This window comes from Cyprinus carpio, chromosome B20 (genome assembly GCF_018340385.1).
Source record: "Cyprinus carpio isolate SPL01 chromosome B20, ASM1834038v1, whole genome shotgun sequence".
NCBI lineage: Eukaryota > Metazoa > Chordata > Actinopteri > Cypriniformes > Cyprinidae > Cyprinus > Cyprinus carpio.
This window is the reverse complement of record NC_056616.1, coordinates 14,019,209-14,043,698: the sequence shown is the minus strand read 5'-3', so window position 1 is coordinate 14,043,698 and position 24,490 is coordinate 14,019,209. Positions and strand designations below refer to the sequence as shown.

At 37.1% G+C, this 24,490-nt stretch overlaps 2 protein-coding genes across 7 annotated transcripts in view; one reads left to right on the top strand and one right to left on the bottom strand.

The window, feature by feature from the left end:
* The first annotated feature begins 617 nt into the window (after positions 1 to 617).
* Positions 618 to 4,756, top strand: LOC122141042 (carbonyl reductase family member 4-like). 6 transcript variants are annotated; one of them, XR_006157509.1, is made up of 7 exons: positions 650 to 839; positions 1,190 to 1,213; positions 1,305 to 1,456; positions 1,721 to 1,841; positions 1,978 to 2,110; positions 3,416 to 3,550; positions 3,653 to 3,820. XR_006157509.1 is itself a non-coding variant. In XM_042746865.1 (6 exons), exons 1-6 carry the CDS (start codon positions 633 to 635, stop codon positions 3,880 to 3,882), a joined length of 873 nt encoding a protein of 290 aa, XP_042602799.1. In that variant the 5' UTR covers positions 618 to 632; the 3' UTR covers positions 3,883 to 4,756. The 6 variants fall into 6 exon arrangements, 1 of the variants encoding a protein (XP_042602799.1); XR_006157508.1 differs by having other exon boundaries at positions 1,187 to 1,213; XR_006157511.1 differs by having other exon boundaries at positions 707 to 721; positions 1,187 to 1,213.
* Positions 4,270 to 24,490, bottom strand: part of LOC109082702 (palladin) — an 81,249-nt gene continuing 61,028 nt past the window's right edge. The window contains 12 exon segments of the mRNA XM_042746864.1: positions 4,270 to 5,972; positions 7,160 to 7,293; positions 7,768 to 7,933; positions 8,664 to 8,871; positions 10,743 to 10,875; positions 11,577 to 11,665; positions 12,212 to 12,361; positions 13,325 to 13,543; positions 15,250 to 15,288; positions 15,777 to 15,878; positions 16,997 to 17,135; positions 18,967 to 19,596. Coding sequence (XP_042602798.1) covers positions 5,812 to 5,972; positions 7,160 to 7,293; positions 7,768 to 7,933; positions 8,664 to 8,871; positions 10,743 to 10,875; positions 11,577 to 11,665; positions 12,212 to 12,361; positions 13,325 to 13,543; positions 15,250 to 15,288; positions 15,777 to 15,878; positions 16,997 to 17,135; positions 18,967 to 19,596 — 2,170 coding nt within the window. The 3' untranslated portion in view covers positions 4,270 to 5,811.

Genomic DNA, 24,490 nt, shown 5'->3' with positions numbered 1-24,490 from the left:
TGTATTATCATTATTATTTTTAGAAAAAGTAATAAAAAAAAACAATATTATTATTGTTTATATATTTTATTACTGATATTTATTTCTTTATGTATTATTTATATTAGCATTTATAATAATAATAATAATTATTATTATTATTATTTTATATTTTAGATACTTATTTAGATACTTATTTTTATTCCATATATTTTCAAATCATTTATTTATTAGTTACTTATTTTTATAAATTTTAATCATTTTAATATTTTACCAATTTTTCTTATTTATCAATGTTTTGAGATTTTGTAAATGTACTATTTTATCATTACAGCCTCTGTTATTCAGAAGTAAAAAAACAATCTCAAAGGTTTTTTATTTGTTTGTTTGTTTGTTTGTTTGTTTTTTCCCTAAAACCGATTTCTTTGCTATAAAATTAATTTGCTGCTTTCTAGTTCCAATGGATAAAGTGATGTGCATGTGTAGTTGTTAGAGTCAGGCTAATAAATACATCAAAATGCGTTAGTACTTGAACAATACATTCAGTAAATAAATACATTAAAATGCGTTAGTCCGCTGCCTCGATTTTCCTTTTCGAGATATATTGCTATTATTTCTCTCAATGAGGTCTTTGAGTTCATATAAATTTACCGATGCGTTTGGCTCCACCTATCGGGCACCACGCGCAGTTCACTCAACATGGCGGCACGTTCAAGTTCACATTTAGCGACAACAACGAACGGTAGATGATATTACCGATATTTACCATGAGTTCGATATCTTGTCGTTTAAAAATCCTGTGCTGTTAGACCAACTATAACTGTGCGGTGTCTAAGGATCTCTAAGGGATGTTGCTCATTGTAAGTGCCAATTGTAACTTTTGAGTAAACATTACATAATTTCTGCTCTTCAGTTTGCTGTATTAATAACTTTAATGTCAGATATTGCCAACAGTAATGTGACACATCTAAGAATTACCTTTCAGAATACCTCGGTAGTTACAAAGTACTATTGCATTATGACCTTTTATAAGTGATAGTTCTGGATAATAATATTAGATGATAATACAGTAAAGTGCACAATGGTTATCATATTAATATACATATTTACAAATATTTACATGGCACTCCAAGGTACTATAAATTATAATATTTCTTGGCACAGCAATGATTAAATGCCAATCAAAAATGCATTGTTTCTTTATTAGCAGCACTACTTTTTTCTAAAGAGACAGGTACTGTGTTCAGTTGTACTTTCACCTTTACTCATTCAATATCTGATTGCGGGCCTGCAGTGTTCATTCTGTGCTGTTTTTTCTCTTTTAGGGTCATGATGTCTAGACTGGCTGTTGTGTTCGGGGGGTCGCGTGGCATTGGGCGAGCAGTTTCTCAGCTGTTAGCACAGAGGGGTCATAGGGTTGTTGTGTTGTCTAGGAATAAGGAGACTGCACAGGTTACAGCTGCATCTCTGCCTGGAGGTGAATCAGAGAATCAGTCTGAACTACTTTGCATTGGTTCGCTGATGAAAAATCTAACACATTGATTTGACAATGCAGGTGTCACACACTTAACGCCTTTATTTTTTACCTAAACTGGAGTTTGGTATATAGTATATATCTATCCAACAGCACAAAGAAAAACATTTTGTTTCCAGGTTTGGTAATGAATGCAAATTAAAAAGTCTTAATCTTAAATTGTGTTCAAATAGATGTTATAATTCTGGAGTATATATTTAATTTCAGAAAAACATTTGGGTCTAAGCTGTGATGTCTCTAAAGAAGAAGACGTTCAGAGAGCATTTGAGACCATCAGTAAGACCTGTGGCACTGTGGGATACCTGGTAAACGCAGCTGGCATCAACAGGTCAGGCAGTGATGTAAAAATGTGATACTGAATAAATATATCAGACAGATACCATGGCCAGAACAGCAGATTTTAATATTATAAATAAAAAATCTGCTGCATTCTAATATATATTGAATGTGTGTTTATCTTTAAGGATGCATTGTTACTGAGGAGTAAATCTGAAGACATGCTCTCTGTTCTTCACACCAACCTGCTGGGCTCAATGCTGACCTGCAGAGGCGCTCTACGGAGCATGCTCAGTCACGGAGGAGCTATTGTCAACATAGGTGGGTCTCATTTATGTATGTCCCACTATCTTATGATCTTCATGTATATTACTTCAATTCGGTGTGACGAAGTTCAAGCTGAAAAGTCTCTCTGCATCAGCAGCTGGGCAGTTTAGGTTCAATTTATCACCACTAGATGGCGCAGAAGCTTCAGATTTTAAATCGTTTCTCTGTCTTTGTCTGCATCATAATGTAGTTCTCTTACACTTTCAAAATTAAAAAAAAAAGTTTGCATGTGTGTTTTTTGTTGAGTTTGACATATCTGATATGTAAAGCTTTTATTGCTCATATTATGATATGTATATTGTAATACTGGATAATATGGAGCTTTTTAGTTTTATTAAGAGGCCCAAACTGAGCAAAATATGCCATTTGTTGCACTTGCTGATAATTACTGTATATGGCAAAAAATAAGATATAATTCTGATTGCTTAGAATGTAAATATACAACATATGTGACCCTGGACCTCAAATCCAGGTATATTTGGAGCAATCGCCAGAAATACATTGTATGGGTCAAAATGATAGATTTTTCTTTTATGCCAAAAATCATTCGGATATTAAGTAAAGATCATGTTCTATGGAAAATATTTTGTAAATGTCCTACCATAAATATATCAAAACTTAATTTTTGATTAGTAATATGCATTGCTAAGAACTTCATTTGGACAACTTTAAAAGCGATTTTATAATAAATATAATAAATTTAGATTTATTGCATCCTCAGATTCCAGATTTTCAAAAAGTTGTAACTTTTAATCAGACTTTGTAGTCTAATTTATTGCACAAACCATGCATCATAAATCATATTTATTCAGCTTTCAGATGCTGTATAAATTTCAATTTCAAAAAATGCACCCTTATGACTGGTTTTGGGGTCCAGGGTCACATATAATATTAAAACATATAATGGAGTGTAATACAGTGATGAATGAGAGATGGACAAATAAACATTCCTCAAAGCATCATATTTAATATTCGCATTTAAATTTTATTTTTTATTTTTTTAAGTATGGATAATCTAAGTTCAATATGTGTTTATCTTGAAATATTTCTAACAATATAATATAACAATAAAATAAATTATTCTAAGATTTCAAAAAGACACTGAAGAGGGACATTTTTAGAATTACTCTAAAAGGGCTTTTACTTTCTAAAAAAGAAACAACTATCAATCAAACGACAGAAGGATTGTAGTAGATTGTGTTCAGCAGGTTTTCCATCAAAGTTGATCATGTTGTTAATTTAGGCCTTAGAAATTTGGGTATCAATTATGATACAGTAGGTTTAATCGTGTTTCCTCAGGCTCTGTGGTGGGTGTGAAGGGTAACTCTGGTCAGTGTGTGTACAGTGCCAGTAAAGCCGGACTGGAAGGATTCACACGCTCACTGGCGAAGGAAGTTGCTACCCGGAATATACGAGTGAACTTGGTGGCTCCAGGTTTTGTCCTCTCTTTTTCTTCTATTACTTCTTTTGCCTTTTAATCTGTATATTAGCAGTCATCGCAGTAACACTGAAAATTCTTTTACTCGCCCCTCTCAGGATTCATTAGGACGGACATGACAGCAGGGCTGGAGATGGAAGACGCGGTGAGAAGAATTCCACTGGGCTGTTTTGGGGAACCTGCAGAGGTGGCCCACGCGGTCCTTTTCCTCCTGGAGTCTCCTTATATCACAGGACAGCTTCTGCTCGTGGATGGAGACTACAGCTGGCACTGTGATGATTTCTGCCAGCAAAGCATGCGAGCCAACTGCATATTTTTGTTATGCTGATAATGTACGGTAACTGCGTCAAATCTTGATATTGTTAATCACCTCCTCATCGCTCTGTGGAGTCACACTTATCATTATGTAAGAGCTGGATTGGATTAAGGTTATTTTTAGTTCACTGGAGTTTTTGGGTTATGGCTCATGTTCCATACTTGGGATGACACGGGTCACAGGTCAACATGTGGAGGATATGACTCACTTTGTGATGTCATTTCAGCATTTAAATAAGCTGTGCTGCATTACACTTACAGAACCCCTAACTCATATAAAAATTATTCATTAAAGTTCAAATGTATTAAATCCTGGCCTTTTCACAATCATAAAAATACAGATTACCAAGATCAGCTCTGAGAGATGTTTTTGCCAAGACCAACTGGACTCAACCCAGACTCAATTTCAGAGACGTTTATTTATTGTACTATTCATAAACCAGAAGAGAATAAGGAGAACAGTCTGTATACAGGCACAGCTTGGCATGGAAAACAGAAAATATTGCAAAGTAAGAACCTCCTAAAATCTGTCTATTTGTAGGATCAACAGCTGTGCAAGAAAAAAAACATATGCAAATCACAGGCTTACATGTGTATATTGTTATGCTATATTGTTTTGTATATACGTTGCAAAGGTGTGTGAGATGATGGCTAAACTATTTGAACTGAGTATTTGATACTCGACTGATCAAAGCTAATATTACGAATGCGTTACGAAGAAGGAATATGTTTGAGTTACTTAAAAAGCCGATGAAATATAATTTATAAAAACAGTATTGCATTTTTGCACGTTTCTGTAATTCCAAACCTGAAAACTGAAGCCTACCTGTCAAAGCATTACCATCTCATTCCATGCACCATCATCATTAAAATCAATAATACTCGTATAAATCTCGCCTTCTTCCACAATCAGCCCATCCTCCACAAACATGCCTGCGTCAATTCTGTTTCCTGTACTTCCATCAGAGGCATTCCTCATTACTCTCACTTCCATGGAAACACAACAAACTGTCCAAACCTGTCAGTCAGCCAAAACGTACAAAAATCTCATCACTCAAGTTAATGACATATCAGTCTCCACTTTTAATCTCGCCTAAAAAAAGACAGGGTGGGAAAAGATCATTAAGGCCCGGCCTTGTGCGACATCTCTGGATTGGAGCCGAGATCCAGACGCGGCGTCTATGTATGGCAGTGTGCGTCTGATCAATATGCTGGATCTCAAGGACCCTGAAGCTCCAGGGACGATGAGGTCCATGGAGTTTTAGGGGTGTCCATCTTTACACAGCCCTGTTTCCCTACATCCAGAGAACCAGCCCCCCCAACCACCCAAAAAAAGTCCTATTTCCTGTGCTGGAGAGGAAGATCTCCTCCAGCGTTTCATAAATATAATCTAAGGCATTATAACTAAATACATAAAAAGTGTTACATGTTGGCACCGTAGTAACATGCACAGCTAGATGCTAGTTATTTGAATAGATTTTTTTTTATTATTTTTATTTTAAAATTAAATATTTCTTAGGCACTTGTGAAATCTAGAGATGAAAAACAAGGTGATCATCGGTAAACTACCTCCTTCCTCAAAGCACGTGCTGGTGTGTGTGTGTGTGTGTGTGTGTGTGTAAGTGCACCAGCGAACCATCAAGTCTGTTTACAAGCAGGATATGACCTCACTTAAGCACCCACATCACTTACCCTCAGAAAACTGAAATACTGAAATAAAAGTAAAGCAAATGGTCCTCCTCAGGCGGAGAAGTTGTTTTAATACCAAGAATCAAAATCTCTGAGGAAATGCTTAGCAGCTTCCTCCATCGCTACTCAAAGTCAATCGATCACTTTTTCATCTGACCCCAGCAAGAGGGTTTTGTTGGGAAATGGGTGGGGATTATAGAGTATGCTGGATCATGGGATTGGGGTTCGAAGGTCAGATCCTCCATGCTAGTCTCTACAGGTCATCACTCTCCACTAGGGTGCCGGGAAGAAGAGGACTGGAGTCTGGGAAGAAGGCTGCCTTCACGTCCAGACCCCGTTCTGTCAGAGCGGCGTAGCGGCTCGCTGATGGACGCACCTTCTTGGGCTTCGGGGTGTGAGTCTGCTGCCACTGGGCTGAGGGAAGGAAAGGGTGAGGTTAAACATGGTTTCTCACTTTAAAGAATTCACAGGATGTAATATTGATGACTTGATAATGACTGTAGTTCCTCAATTATGAAAACATGGAGACTTTCCTGTATAGCTTGGAATGGTTCATTTAGGGTTACACAATATACAAGAAAAAGTCAAATAACATATATATATATTATATATATATTTAAAAGGGTGTGTAAATAAAAAAGGTGAATTCGGATAATTCCATTATAATAACAATAAATTATGCATAGTTACATGCAAGTTATCCCCAAGTCAAACTCCACTCCTTAATATTTAGTAAGTACATGTAGTTAATTTATATTACTCTGTACTTAAATGTATAATTAAATTACACTGTAACAAGGACACCTTAAAATAGAGTGTTACCTTACATTTGTATTTTTACATTTAGTTTACCTTTGGCATCTTCATTTGCTATCAGCTCATTTAAATGTCATATTTAAAACTGTTCATTTAATAACACTGTTATATGTAATCTTCAACAAATTTCAAAATGAATGATTTCTTTTCATACTAAACATCAGGATACTATGATGCCTAAATTCACTTATAGCATTAAAACTTAATAATTTTAGCGTTTAGTGTTTTATCTTTAATATATTTTAAAACTACAGTACGGATCTTTTAAAAAATATATAGTTTTTATTAAACAATCATTGATTTTTTTGGTATCAGCCAGAGTTTTTATATTGGTAAATAAATTTAATATCAATATTGGGGCATCAAAGCTGATATTGTACCAAAAGCCAAAAATGTTAGCGTGGAGCAAACTCTAGTTGTTGAGTTTTAATCATTTTATGACAGAGATTTAATACGACTCCAGTACACAGGCTGCCAGTCCATTGTTGCTTTAACCTTAGGTAATGCATCCGTATTGTTAACCCTGTTGTTGATGGCAAACACATAGCACTGGCTGATGGGATTGCTATGGGAACAACATTGGGCGGAGGAAGGGAGTGTGCTTTTATTGGACAGATTAAATACTGTTTTGTTCTTAGTCTGAAGCAATTTATGAAAGCAGATTGATCAGATAAACCACTTCAACTGCTTAGTCTGAGTTTAGTGTACTTTGGTCTTTTACCAATCATAACTCAGCATTGTTGCACGCATTCCTAAGATCCGTTTCCGCTGTGTGTTTGACTAACCGTGTACGTCGAGACGTGCCGTACTGGAGATGATGCCAGCTTCGTTCTTAGCTGAAACTGTGTACCAGCCTGCGTCTTCCTTCAGAGCCGGCTGGATGATCATACAGAGGTAACCAAAGTTGTCCTGGTGCATGCTGGGAAATACAATTGAACATCAGAATGAGTAAGTAGCAACAAAGGATTTTAATGAGATGCCAGGATTGTTTATTTAGGCTGCACAGCCATATTACTTTGATTTGAATCCTTATGAGCAAACCGTGTCCACAAACAATGACTGGAGACTTTACAGCTTGTGAGTAACTGCTCTCGTCTCTCTGAGGTGGCGTAGACGGTAGCGCCTGTGGTGAGGTGACTGTGTGTGTATGTTTCTTTTACAAGGGTCCTTTTTTTCAGTATACACACATTTAGGCACTTTAAATACCAGCCTTCTAACAGCTGCCATATACAGGCTAGTAGTGCATAGTGAGTTTTTAAATGCATCTACGAAGTAAATAGTGTTTAACGCGATAAAATACAATATACTATAAAATAAAAGTAGTGCTTTGGCTAAACTGTAGTTCGGAATGGCTGTAGGAGGGCTTTGATTTGCCCAAGGTCTGCTATAGTACCTTATCCTGTCTGTGTTATGAGTGAAGGACTCGTTCTCTTTCTTCCAGAAGATCTGTGGGAACGGGACTCCAGACACACGGCACTCTAGACGCACTGGGTGACCCTCAGCCACACTTGTGTTCTGGAGTTTCTCAATGAAACATGGAGCTTTATGCATCTCTTTGGCTAAAGAAAAAAGAAAGAAAATTAACAAGATAAAAAAAAGAAGAAGTAAAAAATCTAAACTACTACGTATTTATGTAAACAGATGTAAAATGTAAAATATTATTTTTAAAATATTTCCTATACAAATATATTTTTACATGTTAAAAGGATACACATGATAATTTTTTACCTGCATTTTATACAGATATATAAGTTGTTGTTTTTTTAAAGAAAGAAATACTTGTATTCAATAAGGACACATTTAAAAAATTGTTGAAATAAATTTATATTTCAAATAAATGCTTATTTTATTTTTACTTTTTGCTAAATAACTAAATAAATACATAAAGCAGCAAAACTTTTACAGCATTGATGATTGAAGCAGTGATTCTTAAGCAGCAAATCAGCATATCAGAGTTATTTCTGAAGGAAATTCAACTTTTCCAGATGAATAAATGACATTAAAAAAGGTTATTTTAAATTGTAATAATATTTCACAATATGACTGATTTGTTACTGTATTTTTGATCAAATAAATGCAGCCTAGGTAAAGATAATAGACTTAAAAAAAAATCTTATCAACCCCAACCTTTTCTTCGCTAATGTACATTTTATTTTATTTTTTTCAACAGAATGGCATGTATCTCATTATTTTTATTAACATTTTATTATAATTTACAATACATCTTAGTACAGTGTCTTCCATTACACGTTGCACTCTATGGTTGTGGAGATGATAATGATTGTGTACCTGCAACAATGAGCTCTAGGTTGAATGAGTTCTGTCCAGCTCTGTTGCTGGCGATGCACGTGTAAACTCCTGCATCTCTGCTAGTGACAGGCTCGATGACCAATGAGTGAACCCCGTTCTCCCTCACCAGCATCTTGTGGGAGGAGTCTGGACGGATGGTCTGGCCATTCAGCTGCCAGATGAGGTCAGGAGTTGGCAGGCCACTTACCTATGTTAAAAAGACAAAGTCAATCAATTGTTTTCAGCAAAATGGGTTCTTTCTCACTCTTCTATAAAATGTAAATTATGGTGCAATTGCCTCTTTTAAAGTATTTTCAACCCTAATACTAGTGTTTATGTCTGATTTGTGGTATCTGGTGGCTGTATGCGTGCGGTTCTCATGGGAAATCAGTCTGTGCACAATGCCTCAGCTCTTTTTTCAACAACTCTCACATTCCTGAGAAACACCTGCTCCACCCGAAGGTGTGTCAGTAAACAGACCACCAATCAATGTGTCTGTGTGTTTATATCTGTTTATGAATTTACGCATGGGGTTGAGAGGGACTGAGATGCTTGTTTGTCCATCTGCATTTGTTGTGATGTTCCTGAGAACGTTCATGACGTTTATGAACACGCTGCTCAAGTGCCGTTCCCATGGGTGTGCATATTCCCTGCATGATGCTTACAATGTCCATCACACATCTCATTACAGCCAACTTGAGTGCGTTCATGACTCGAATTGAAAGAACAGACTGTTTAAGTGAAAAAGCAGAGAACTCGAACTGAAAAAAGGCCCTTTGATTTTAGACCTCCTGAACTGCATCTAGGGACATTTGTGGCCTGGAAAGTTTGGAAAGCCTCAAAGCCAGAGGAAATAAATCGGTTCTATAAATACCATTGACATTAAGGGTGCTGTGCATGAGTGCATTACTAATCAGGGTCTTTTTATAGCGTGCGAATCCCTCTATGTCACAGCGAGCCTTTATTCTGATAAACACAGATCACAGCCAGACATGGGACAGAATGTAAAACTACAGTTAGACAACCACCTAAGAGAGAGAGAGAGAAAGGGCAGATAAAAAGGTAGCAGGTAGAATAAATCAGAACTGAGGGTAAAAAAATTATAATTAAAAACATTGAAGTTACAAGAAAAGTGCTAGACTGAGAGAAACCAAAAGGCATTTTCCACAAACAAGGACTGAAATAATTTAAAATTGAAGTTTGTTTTCCCAATGATCACTGAAAAAGCCTTGATTGTTGATTGTCAAACTGAGTGGCTAAATATTATATGTATAGTTATAGTTATTCAGACAGACAGATAGATGAATGGACAGACAGACAGACAAATTTATGAAAAGTTCCTTTACAAAAATATGAAAGGGTGGTGTGGGTGTTATGAGAAAGGAGGCAAATGAAGGGAAACAAAGAAATATGGGTCAAACAAAACAGTGGAAGAGACAGAGGGAGGAACAGAGGAAAGAAAGGACAGTCTTCAGAGACAGCGGTAAGCCAATGGAAACATATCTGACAGAAGGAAGAAAACTCAATATGAGAAAGAGAGAGAAAACGGAGGATAATTCCAGCTTTTCACTCAAGTCCATTCATCATTTTAGAAGTGATGAAACACCAACTTCAAGATTCTTTTTCTTCACAATGCAGAGGGAGAAAAGTTTCCCCATATATCACACAAAGGATGTTTCCTCTAGCCTCTGAAATGCCCATGCGTTTATTTACATGTTTAAGGGACATTTCGTCTAAAAAAGAAACTAACCCTCAAGTTCTTTGTGTGAAAATTTTGTATGAAATTCTTTTTTCAAGAATATTGGTAATCAAAGAGCTGTTGGTCCCCAGTGATTTCCATAATACAGATAATTAAATACTGTGGAAGTAAATGTGGACCAGCAACTGTTTGCTTACCCACATTCTTCAAATTATGTTATTTTGGTTTCAGCAACAGAAAGTTAATGATTACAGGATTTTCAGTTTTGGGTAAACTATGCCTTTAAGTAACCATGTAATAAGCGTTATGTACAGTGAGATGTACAGTCAGCATGGTCACACATTTCTAGTGTTAAAGTAAGGCAGTGCTTGTGCGGTCACCTTGCAGTCCATGCGGCAGAGTTTACCCTCCTGCACAATAAGGTCACCGGGGGCCTGCAGAAAATGAGGGCGGAAGTGACGTTCCTGAATATTCTCATTCTCATCACCGCTGTCTCTGGACCTTGAGCGTGGTCTGGGGAAGAAAAACAAAACAAAACAAAAAAAGTCAATCCTGTTCACGTTTTCTCTGTGAATAATCAAAAGAATAAAAAAAACTTTCAGATTTGGCAACAGGGTTGGCATATTAATGTTTTTGGTAAATAAAGGATTTTGCTTCAATAAATTTAATATCAATTAAACAGATTGTCAAAATAATGATATTTTGTACCATTTTAAAATAGTCAAGCGGGTAAAGATAGGATAGGATAAAAATCACTATTTTAAGGTAAAAGGTATTATCTAACAGTACAGCAGGTGACATTTTAAAAATCATAGAAAAGAAATGTGCCTGTAATGTATTAAAAAAAAAAATATTTTCTTAAATATTTTTTTAATGAAGAGCTTACTTTGTGTTGAAAATTATATCTAGGTTTTACGACTAATGACAGGTTGGCACACAGCTTTGACTTCAGAAACTATTGATGCTGTCAATCAAACATATAAAAACCTCAAAGACCTGAATGGCCAGATATATTATATCTAATCCAGAGGAAACCCCACCCATTCAAAAAGATTCACATATTCTATTCTGCACAAAAGACATCTTAACATGGTCCTTGCATCATTGTCCAAAATATACAGGTGTTTTTCACATGGGACACACCCTCTATTAGTGCTAGTCCCACAGAGCAAACCTGATCCTGGACCTACTGTTTAGAAACAGTACTTATATACCTGCGGATGTGTCCAGGTGTGGAGCGCTGACTTCTCCCCCTTTGGTTCACAGCCTGGACCATCATCCTTCCAGTACAGCTCACTCTCCCCTAAAACAGAAAGACAGAAGACATAGAGAGAAACATTTGAGTTAAGAAACTGATAGTATATGCTTAGCGATAATGAGATGAAAGAAAAGTGACATGCATGACACATAAATTGTCTGGGTTGGATTGTGGTCAATTTAAGCTGGAATGTGTCTGAATGTTTATGAACTTCTGACCCTTCCCCCTGACTACCAATGTTTATCCGTCTCCATCAAAACACTGGTCATGCTGACTAGCCACTTGAGAAATTGTGAGTGTGAATGTGTACGTGTACGTTAATGTGAGAAAAAAAAACAATCAAATGAGATAAAACTCTGATAAAAGGTATTATATATTTTTTTTAGCTAACATGTGAACACAAAATTATCACTTCTGCAATTTGGCAGTATGGCTCGTCTCCAATATTTTGAGACATGCATGTTCTACTAGGGAATTTTGTGTTGCATGTGTAAAAATACAGAGATTTGATCAGTTTGAATCCATTGTTACCATCTGTAATAAAACAATTTGATAAAAAAAAAAAACCACACACAAAAAATCTAATTTTACCGCTGGGTTGCCTGCCATAACGGTGTAGTTCCCATCATCATCTAGCGAGGCAGCCGCTGTGTGCAGGGAACATGTGCCGTCTGGATCACGACTGATACGGTAGTGTTCACTGCGCTTTGAGATCTGCTTTCCGTCCTTAAACCAGTACACTTCAAACACACACAGATATATACATGGTTATGCAACACTCCAAAGCTTGCACCATTGTTTCTTTTTTTTCTCTTCCTCATCACTTCTGTTGTTAAGTCTGCTGTCATCACACAGTCATTACTGTGGTCTCATGGTAGTTAGAGAGAGACACAATGAAAGCGAGACAGCCATATATGGCTGGAATTTTAGAAGTGAAGCAGAGCAGAGCTTCTGATGAAACCAGCCCACAGATGATAAACCACCAATCCCATCATTCCAGTCACCTCTCTAACGATCCCTTAAAACAACAAGGGAACCACTACTGTATCTCCAACAATATGCAGTATAAAACTATAGACTATATTAAAAATAATATATTCTAAAAAAAAACTAACTAACAGCTGATACAGCTGATAACAGCATCCTCCAGTGAAAAAGCTCATCCCCTGTTGCCCTCTCAAATCCAGATACATCAACATTCTTATTTAGAACCATTTTGGACTGTTTTCACTTGTAAATGGTGCATGACCTGTGCATATTTTTCTCCTGATTCAGAAAAGACAACTTTTTCTTTGGAGACAGCAATATTATAGATAGAGTTTGGGCTGGATGCAATGGTTTTCACTTAAAAAAAAAATCTTGATGAACTTATTACAAACACACAGCTTCCGGCTTCATGAGATGTTAATTGATTGATTAGAGTTGTGTGGATTATTGTGATATTTTTATTAGCTGTTTGGACTCTCAATCTGACGGCACCCATTCACTGCAGAGGATCCATTGGTGACCAAGTAATCTAAATGTAAATTTCTCCAAACCTGTTCTAATGAACAAACAAACGCATCAACATCTTGGATAGGTGAGGGTAACTGAGGGTAACTAGATTTTCATTTCTGGGTAAAATTTTGTCACTGACAAGGATTACAAGCAACAAGAATGTAAACATGCCAAGAGAGCTAAACTGCATGGGTGATGACCTCTCACCTTTGGCTTTGGGTCTCCGATGACCTTGCAGCTGAAGGTCACAGGCATTCCTTCGAAGACCTTGTAATGCTTGAGCTTCTGATCGAAGAACGGTGCGACCTCTCCGGGAGTGTCTTCATCATGCTGAACGTCATCGTCAGATTCCTCCACAGGCGAGCGCTCCAGCCGGAACTCGATCTCGCTGATCAACCGCTGCTCGAAGCTGGACACTTTATACTCCTGTCACACAAACAAACACAAAGACTTTAACTTATGACCTTCTCCTCAACTTACTAACTCATTCAATCACTCATTTTATTCATTCAAGCACACATCCTCTCATCACTGCATCCTATAATCTATTCAGTCCTGTATCCAACTCTTATTGCTCTTTCATCTGGTCTGTTTCTAGTCTTCTGTTTCTTTTTATTTCACTCTGCAGGCAGAAGGAACATCTGGAGAAAAGTGTGTGCTGATGACACATCACAACAATAATTGCAGGTTTAAGACACAGCTGCAGCAAGAAAAACACACACACCATCATGACTACATATGTAGACAACGAACGCACCCTCTTCATCTTGTTCTCTCGCACGTCCAGCCACATCCTCCCAAAAACACACACACATGCACATATCCTATGCAAACACACAGACAACCGCTATTTGCCCAAAGATATGTATGGAGCGCTAAGCACACTTTCAATTTATGGCACACCATTAACAGCATATCCATTTCCCACAGTTCAGAGGAAGAGAAGCATGTGCATTTTAGTGTCTCCACTCGAGGGCAGGAAATGTGTGATGCAGACACATGCGGTTTCTGATCAGTTAGCAATAACAAGACACATGATGTTAGGCACCCAGCACAGTTCTTTCACATTTATAATGTTCATATGATGTTGTTTGGCCATTACGGTGGCCAAATGTTTTGGTATAATGATCGCTAAACTGCATAATCGACTGCTGTCCAAGGGAAATTACTGTATTATTTTTATAAAATACAAAAATTGTTTTTCTTTTTCTTCTTACATAAAATAAATTCAAATCGCATTCTATTTCATGTCCATTTAACTTTTTGGAAAGTATCTGTGTAATAAATGGGGCAATTTGCAGTCAATCATTATCACAAAATAAACCCCTTCAACTTCAACAGCAGTTTGTTACAACGGCTAAAATACATGAAGGATGATGTGAATAACATATTTCATTATACAGTATAACAAATAGCTGAGATCATATATCTAACATATGTTTAAAGTCAGTAAGATTTTCTTTTCTCTTCTTTTTTATACAGTAAATACAATCTCTTTTTGCAGTTATTTTTTCCTCTATTCACAGGCTGGATTTATATGATTAAAAATAAAGTAAAACAGCAATATTGTGAAATATTATTCAAATTCAAAATAAAAATATTTTCTCTGAATATATTTTAAAATGTAATTTATTCCTGTGATGGCAAAGCTGACTTTAAGGCAGCCATTACTCCTGACTTCTGTGTCACATGATCTTTTAGAATTTGGTGCAAAAGAAACATTTAACATGATTGTTATTAGTGTTTTGGTTTAATACAAACACTGAATACACTGCTTATTTGATCAGTAAGACTGCAGTAGAAATCTCTGTATCTGATGATTTACCCAGAGAGTACAATAGTAATCAATTGCCATCAAGGACTTAATCAAAACACAAATATCCCATAAACAGAGACACAGAAGAAAACACAGTGGATAGAGTAAACACACAATCACAAACAGTAGTGACTGGCCAGAACACGAGGGTGACCACACACAGAGGGGGTGAGAGAATTAAACAACTGGGGGTGGTCTCATGAGGTAAAGAAAAGGGAAATACAACAGTGAGGCAGACTGAGAACAGAGCGAAATACAAGGAGGACAGACAGGCCGCTGCTTGATGTTTGTAATAGATGGGAAGAGTATGAATAACCTTTTGAGGGACAGACTCTGAGTCAGCTGAGCTGCCTTCCTGTAGAGAGATCAGAAAACAGGCAGGGGGGTTGAGGATGATGTCACATCCTGCGTAGATTACACACCTATTGCACAAAAGTGCACAATCACACACATTACTGTCAATGTGTGTTTGTGTTGGGCTGCTAATCCTGCTTTTATGAACTTACCTGCTCCCACACCTCCAAAACGCTTCGCTGACACGCTCTCCTTGCCAAAATGACATCACTTTACAATGTACCCGATGCATATGTGCAAGCACATGCGGGAGCTCGCTGCTATTAGCCAAATTAAGATGCATTTACAAGCGCGCAGGCAAACCACAAACTACATCAACAGCTTTGCCGTACACTGGTAGTCAGTGGAAAAAGTGTGTGGACCGATTTGTAACGGATGCATTTTGTTTATAACCCATGTTTAAAAAACCAGCCAATTACAAACAATTGATTTGTTTACTGTGACACAATGGGGGCGTTGTGTAAGTGGGTTTGTGTGTTGTGTTTATACCTGTGTGACTGGCTCCTCCTCCACCTGCTGTGTGTTAAACACTGTGGCAGCATTGTCAGCACCCAGCAGTCTGCGAGCCATCTTCTCCTCATAGGTTAACCTCTGAAAGCAAGCAGGATTAATCTGTCAGAGCCTGGGTTAGTGTGTGAGAAAACACAAACTCACAAACGCGAAAGCATTGCGATTATTTGGTGGCCTGTACAAGTGAATTCAAAGCTATTAGTTGTGCTGAACACGTGGTGGGTTTTGCTATGCATTGTGGGTTGATTTTTACGACTCCTATAGTGAATGACCATTTCAGTTGGAGGAGCTGGGGGTGGAAGGTAATTTTCTCCATTTATGAGCTGTATTTTGTAAAAATAAAACGTTACAGTGAATACTGAAAAAAAAAAAATTATATATATTTTATATATTTGAACTTAGTATGATATTTAACATTAGATTCAACATCAAGTGTCACTGGTTCTTGTGTGTCTATTCCCTCATCTTATGGCTTGAGTTGGATGGACTACTTTTATGTTTGTTTTAGTACTGTCAAGTCGATTAATCGCAATTAATCGCATCCAAAATAAAAGTTTGTATAAATATATGTATGTGTACTGTGTATATTTATATGTATCTAGACACATACATATATATATTTAAGAAACACAAATATATATTATGTAAACACAAACTTTTATTTTGGTTGTGATTAATTGCGATTAATCGATTTGACAGCACTAGCCACCCCCCATTTTAGAAGGTGGAAAGCATCCATTCCCATGAATTTTGTTACTGTTAACTAAAAGTATTAAATCATTAAATAATTTTGATAACTAAAAACCTTTTTAAATATTAAATTAAACTAGAAATGAAAAACTAAAAGTTAACTTAAAATATACAAATAATAGCTCATTCAAAATATTAATACATACTGTAACAGTACATATATAGAGTTCTAAAATAACATTGGCTCCGATTTATTTCCATTGTATTGCACAGAAAAGTTTTCTTTTTCTTTTGTTTTCACTCCATGCATTTTAGAACAACATGAGGGTGAGAACTATGCCTTTAAAAGAAAATTAATGACCAAATATACTCAAACATGACTGCATGTGTTATTGGTTAGACTACATTATATTCAAGACTGTAACACTTGTAAGGCTAGTATGGTAATACTATTAATGTTGTACTATAATTATTTAGTAATGCAAACAGAAGACCTCTCACACACATACCTGCTGTCCATTGCTGAGCCTCTCCTCTTTGAAGCGTAGTTTTCTCTCCAGGTCTTGTATGACAGCATCTTTGGTGCCCTGGATATCTGAATCAGAGATGGTGCGTGGCGTGCGGGGTGTACTCTTACGTGGCAAAGCCCTGTTAAAACACAATCAGAAAATAATGGAGGAAAAAAGACTTTAAATCAACAGATAGCAGATTAAGCATTTCTCTAAGTACATAACCTGTAGCTGTTGACTTAACATATATTTTAATTATATTTCCCTGTCCATAAAACCTTTCCAGATAGAAGCTAGAATTAACACACATACACAAATGAACAGAACCGCAGCTTTTATAATACACTGCAATACGAAAGTTGGCACTGACGAGAAGATTGTGGGACATATTTTTTGCATATACACTGGAAAGCAAGAATAAATTTTGTTATCTGTTTGTGTGTTTTAAAATTCCACAGCGGTCTCTTATCTTTCCCCCTCTGGCTCTCGAATGCCAGGAAGAGACAGAGAGAGGAATGAACTAGTGGAAGATAATGAAGAAAACGGAGATGAGGAGGTGGATGATAGGAGCAGCAGCTTTGAAGACAAAAACTCTGGATGAGTGTTTTAAACTCAAGTTCAACAGAAAGACCATCTTCACTGAAGAACCTAATCATAAATCATGAGCAACATCAAATCCAGTCTCTGGAAAACCTCTTGCTCAGCTTGTATTTGGATCACTTGTATGTTTATATGAAGGAGAGAGGGCCATTATTGTGAGATGTAACAGATTAAATACCTTTCAAATAAACAGCTTAAACATTTTGTCATTGTTTACCCACCACATCTTGAATAACATACTTATGTGAAACACTGTTCATTAATGAAAGTGTACAGCGACTAGAGGTTGTCTGTCCCTGTGTTATTTTAATATAATTTATAAATATAATATTATGTATGTTATACTTTACATTTAATTTTAGTAATTTTGTTGTATTATGTGCTTTTGATTTTATTTCAGTTTTAGTCATTTTAGTGCTTAAACTACAAATTGTAGAATTACAAAAGGTAACTTTTTTAGTTCAGCTTTATTTCAATTAGTGATTTTTTTATTTTCATATTTTTAAGTACAATAACAATACTGGTCTGTCAAGCTCCAAAATGACAATAAATAAATAAAAGTAGAAAGAAACCATTCATTAACTTTGAGGGGAACATACAAGTCTTTAAAATCTCAAAATCGTTTCTACCATATTCATCTAGTGCATTGTGATGCATACAAGAATCAATGTTTTTGGATCTTTTTGGAGCTTAATGGTCACTGGTCGTCTCCTAGCATTTTGGATATTCTGTTAAAAAAAAAAAATCTCCTTTTGTGTACAACAGAATAAAGAATGTCATACAGGTTTCAAACAAGAGAGTGAGCAGATTATTTGTTTATTGTTTATTCGATTATTTGTTATCCATTTAAAAACACTCATTCTCAACTAAACCTATGTGCTTTACATTTCTGTAGGCTTGAGAATGAGAGGAAATCTTTATAATACACAGTCCTTACCCTGAAGGTTCCTCAGCTCTCATTGATCCTAGTCTCTCCATAAACATGCCATGTAAGAATGCATACAGTACATGTCTTCCATGCAGCTGCAAAGCAGGAGCTGCACTCTAAATTACTATCAGCCCATGTGTTCACTTTATATGCCCATGATAGTGTCCTACTGTAGCTCATGTTGAAGCGATCTGTCTTTATATAATATAAGTCGCGACACAAGGAATACACTTTCTGGGTCCAAGGCGCTACTCAATTAGCTACTAGGCTCATGGCATCACGGATTCAAATATTTGATTGATTCATAAAAGATTAATCACTGCCTGACCATCTGAGATTTTTAGGTAGTACCATTTGTTTCTGTGTGTTGTTTAAGCAGATGACTGTACACCTTCAAGAGGCATTTGGAATGCATTTCAAACTGATGATTTTGGATACTCACACTGTGCCGTTACCCTTGGGCAGCCCCAATGCATTCACTGGTGGTGGAGGTGGTGTGGCTGGAAGCACCGACACCAGAAACCCGGCTGGGGACTGTGGAGTGGACGTGAAGGGCGAGGAGGTGTCTGAGCGAGTGGGGCTTGACGTGACAGGTGGAGGAGGCGGTGGAGGTGGAGGAGGGAAGTCTTGTGGCAAGCCAGCAGGAGAGGATAGAGTGCTGGAGCTGAGAAAGGGCGGAGGGGGCGGTGGGAAAGAAGGCGAGCTGGGAGACTCCACGCTGCTTCCTTTGGACAGTGATGGCTGCTGCTGGAAGAGCGGAAGGGAGACGCGGCTGAAGGGTTTGTGGGGCGTTGTGGGGGACAGCGGACTGGAGCTCGAGGAGGTAGAGGACTGTGTGCTGTATCCCATCGGTCCCCCGCTTGTTGTGGGACTCTGAGCAGCGATGAACTGCTTGGGCCGGGCATAGTTGAAGGTGCTTGTCTGCATGGTGCTACTCTCCAGCTCCTGGAAGGAAGGAGGAGGTGGGAGAGGCGGAGACGGAGGCGGAGGCGGGACTTCCTGAGGAGGGGGAAGCTGCTGTTGCTGCTCAAGAAGGATCTGATCTTGAAGTTGCTTCAGTTGTGCCGCGTTTCTGCAAGGAAGAAAATTAAACAAATAGGAGTGTTTAGCATCACTAACTATACACCTTATTACTATAATTGCACAACCTGACAAACATTAACTGAACGAATATCAACATCTTCAGATAACGTTTGCAGAGCATGACTAAACCAGGCTAAATATAACGGTGTACACAATTATAAAACTGATAGTTCCGGTCCTGATTACTCAATACAGCAATCCTGCCAAAACCCATGACAAAAAAAAAAAAAAAAATTCTCACCATATGATAAATCTGAACGCGCTTAATAAAATGTGGGTTTTATGGACATTTTTGTCCTTTATATTTTTTTATTTTGTAGTAACCTTTTTTATGAAAGCATAGCTTTTCAAACATGATAGCTGATTTTTAGCAGCTGGTATGGCTGGTCAACCAACTAATGACCATGTTCCAAAAACCAGCTTAACCATCTTAAAATGGTTTGGTAGCTGGATTGTTTCTGGTCCAACATGGTCTACCAGGTTGCGTGAGCTGAATGACCAACCTGGAGCGGCTGGCCCCCCCAAAAAAGCTATAATATCAAAAACAGTTACTAGCCAAGTTGAATAGGTTTGCAGACACTTCACTGCATTTAAGGCTCTCATACCTTATTGCTTACATTTACGCTAAAATATATTATATTTAAATAAAATTATTGTAAAATAAATTGGACAAAAATGCAGGAATAAATTATCTATTTTATAAACAGTCTTGTCCATTCAAAAAGTACATTTAATTTAATTCATGTTTAAAAATGTAGTTAAATATACAAAAAAAGAAAGAAACTTAAAAACAAATGCAAACCAAATTACTTTTAATTGGACAAAACTATTTCATGTTTTACCATGCAATTAAATATAACAAAAACACCACAAAAAAGACAAAAAAAGGAAAGAAAATAACACGTTGTATTCTAAAGACTATTCTGATGACATAGTCCTTTATATATTTCCATCTTTATTGATTTATTAGAGACGGAAATCCACACACAGAGTTCAGCGAGTGATGTCCTCTCAGGGTCAGTGTATCATTCTCACAGAATAGATGGCCCATCACATAGGAGGAAATTAACTCCAGAGCCTGCAGTGGAGTACACTCTTAAAAATAAAGGTGCTTCACGATGCCATAGAAGAACCTTTTTGTCTAAATGGTTCCATAAAGAACCTTTAACATCTGAAGAACCTTTCTGTCTCAAAAAAGGTTCTTTGTGGCGAAAAAAGGTTCTTCAGATTATAAAAAGGTAAGAAAGATATGGTTCTTTAAAGAACCATTGACTGAATGGTTCTTTGCGGAACCAAAAATGGTTCTTCTATGGCATCGCTGTGATAAACCTTTTAAAGCACCTTTATTTTTAAGATTGTAGTGTGTGTTACTATAAAGGACATGAATGCACATACAAATGTGTCTGTACAGCTGCATACGGGCAGAAGATTTCATGCCTAGTTGTTTGTGCGGTTATGCATGTCTATGTGTATTTGTGCTGAGTTTCTGGGAAGGAAACTACAGCCCACTTGAAAAGCGAGTGATATGCTATCTTGGGTAAAGTTTAAACTACACTGTCAACAGCCTGTAAACAGCATGGAAAGGGACGAGATGGAGATCTCAGTGATGTGTCGTGTGAATATGGGTGTGGGCTGATTATTGAGTGTTATCTGTCCAATGTTTAGCCTCATGGTTCATACACAGCAACACTGACGTCCACGTTGTCCTTTTTTCTGCTAAACATGAGATATTTGCTGCCTACAGTCATAGTTTTCCATCATCTGAATTCTTGTGTCCCTGGAAGACATGTTTTGTTCGAAACACAATTTGTATCTCTTCTTCTACAGACTCAGCCCCACTCTCCCGCTGCCTTTTTTTGGCAACTTCTAGACACTTTCTGTGAGCCTCAACAAACGGATAACCTTAAACGAACTGATAACTAAGTCCAGATGCTTTTCATTGAAATTTTATCATTGGTCTCCTATAGGCGCATTCAACTTTTTTTCTGCTAGTCGCTCCGTAAAGAAACCCAAAACTTGAATTAAATGCATAATTTCGATGTGTGTGTTTCACAAGCGGATCAGAGTTGTAAACCAGCCACACTCCAAAAACCCATTTAATCTAATTATTTCCAGATGTTGACTAATGAGTCACTGTGTTTTCCCTCCTTCTCTCCATTTTTTTGTAATGGAGGTGGAAGCCCTCCCTCCAGCCAACTGATAAATCCTCAGAGTTTGGGTCAAGAAAAAGAGAAAGGGAGTATTCAGTTTGTTTTTGGTAATACTTGGCCAAGCCTTAACCTAAAACCTAGAGTGCAAGTTTATCAAATAAAAGGATTCATTGAAGAAAAGAAGAGATTAAATTATGTAACTTTGTTTTGGCGGCACACATGGTGATTTGGACCACATTAAAGGCATAACTGACCACCTAAAACCTTGCCTTTTCCCTTTTTCTCTTTTTTCCCTGTCCATATGTTCAAGTATCCATCAAAAGAGCACTTTTACAGGAATACTTTGGCAGCTGGTGAAAGGCTCTTGGACTCAACCGCCTGTGCTGCTTTGCTTTCATTCCTTTTTTGGCTCTGTTATGAGTCTGAAGCACCAGCGGTTAGACTCTCACTTCACTACCTTCTTGCTCTCTCTCCTTCCCTTTCTTTAAATCCCTTTTTACAATTCCACAATAATGTCACATTCCTTATTCTCTGACCTTTTAACATCAGAAAGAACAAGAAGTGCAAGTCTAATCTGTCTTTTTCTCCATCCTTTTGCTTTTCTCTTCTACTCCTCCCCCCTGAGTGAAAGCTGCTGGATAATTGCCGGTAAAGGTCTGGCGTTACGAGCCCCTCCAGAAATACCGCTCCGACTCTTAATATCCTACTTAATAGTTTCCAGCATTCAAGGAATATCATCATGTTCAATCGCAGGCAGCCATTTTCTAAAAATAGCTCTTGCAGGTTTCTCCACTTATTTTTTCCTTTTGCATTTCTGGAATTCCTGACCAGTAAACCTGGGTTGATGAAGGAAGGTCAGCCGGTGCTGACATAATCAGATTGCCTTAAAAGGCACTGAGTCTGCAAACAGAAAATGCTACGGAACCTTCCTGATTAAAATCATTCATTAGAGAAATCTCAGACACTAGTATACAGATACAGATTCAATAATCTGTGCAGTGCATTTCTTGAATATTATTTATATTGAATTCATTAGTTATTTAATTTAATTATTTAGCAGTTTTTTAGGCATTCAATTCTTTTTGTAGTATGCAGCTTAAAGTTCTCTGTTCAGGTATAATGGCAACACTCAAATTATTCACTCAATTAAAAACCATCAGTGCATAAGCGCAAAATCTGATTAAATTATATCATCTGATAATTGTGCATTTAAAAATAAACACATTGCACACCTTATTAAGCTTCAAAGTAGTTTTGCCTTTTTTCTACTTCTTTTTTTTTTTTTTGTACAGTGTAGCTAACTACTTTTTCAAAAGGTTAGTTTGACTTGGAAATCTACTGTACAGTTTCAAAGTAGGTTCTCCAAAAATATAAATAAATGATGGCAGGTCTACACAAGACATTTAGGCATTTTTTGGAATGGAAGGGAAGGAATGGGATCAATTGTGACTCAAACTCACATCGCCCACATGACCACGGCTTCAACCACAAGTCTACAGCCCTTCCTCTGCTGAGTCTGCTGTACTCAGGGTCAGTTCTGTCATAGTTTGAGTGATTTAGAGATATTAATGGGAGAGAGGTGCATACGGCTCTGCGTCCATATGCTGATAGCACCCAGCACTGCTTAAATAATCACAGCCTTCTGTCAAAGGTTACATGAAGTAACCCATTCAATTTTCTGGCAAATTACAAGGTTTGTTACTAGTGGAGATTAAGCAGACCCCTCAGCAGACACAAAACACACTCTCATATTCCTGCACTTACACACATTCCTGTCTAATTTAGCTACAGGTCTATAAAATGCACTTACACAAATCTAGCTCCTACTGTTTTATGGGAACCCCAGAGAAGCACTTGACCTTGCATAAAACACACGCACACAATCGTCAAAGTCGTCTGTTTTGAATCAGAGAACTGTTCAGACATCACTGCTACAGAAACTGTCTATACACAGAGGTTATTTTTTAAAATGTAATTTAATAAACCTTGATTAAAATTAAATAAACTAAAACAAGTAAAATAGTAGCAGGGAGGGCTTTCTAAAATTACAGATACTAATACCAGAATGCATGAATAAATCGTGCAATACTTAAATTAAGCATATAAAAACAAGTTGTATGCTGACTTGTGGAAGAGTGATTTTATAAGCTCATCTTTGACTAAATGTTTGTTTATTATTAAAGTCTATATTGCCTATTCTATTATAATGCCTTTGTTCTTTTCTTCAGAATCCACTTCATACATACAAGTCATAAAAAGCATCCGCATAACAGTGCCCATATTTTTTTTTCTTATCTTCCTCTGAAGCCTGTTGCATTGTTTTTGAATCATATGCAGGCATGACAGGAAGCTGTCTTTTTTTCTCTCCTCCACACCATAATTTAAAACCCAGAGCTGATGATGTTCACACTGCATTAAACACTACAATTTGTTGTACCATTAAAACACAATCGTGACATGAGGTCAGACATGTGCTCATTAGCTTTGAAGTGGTGACATTTGTCAGTGGCATTTGTGCCCCTATAAAACAGTGAAAAATACCTCATAAAGTTGTGTTTACCAATGTGCCCTTTACAAAATAATGGTAAGATACAGGTCAGTGCAGATTATGGTTTAATTAGACCACCAATCAGCTTCTATCCAGACTTTTAACATCACTGCATAAGACACGGGCTGGTGTTAGTTAGTCTCCCTAAACTTAATAAGGTCAGTGTATTCTTCGCTTTTTTTTTA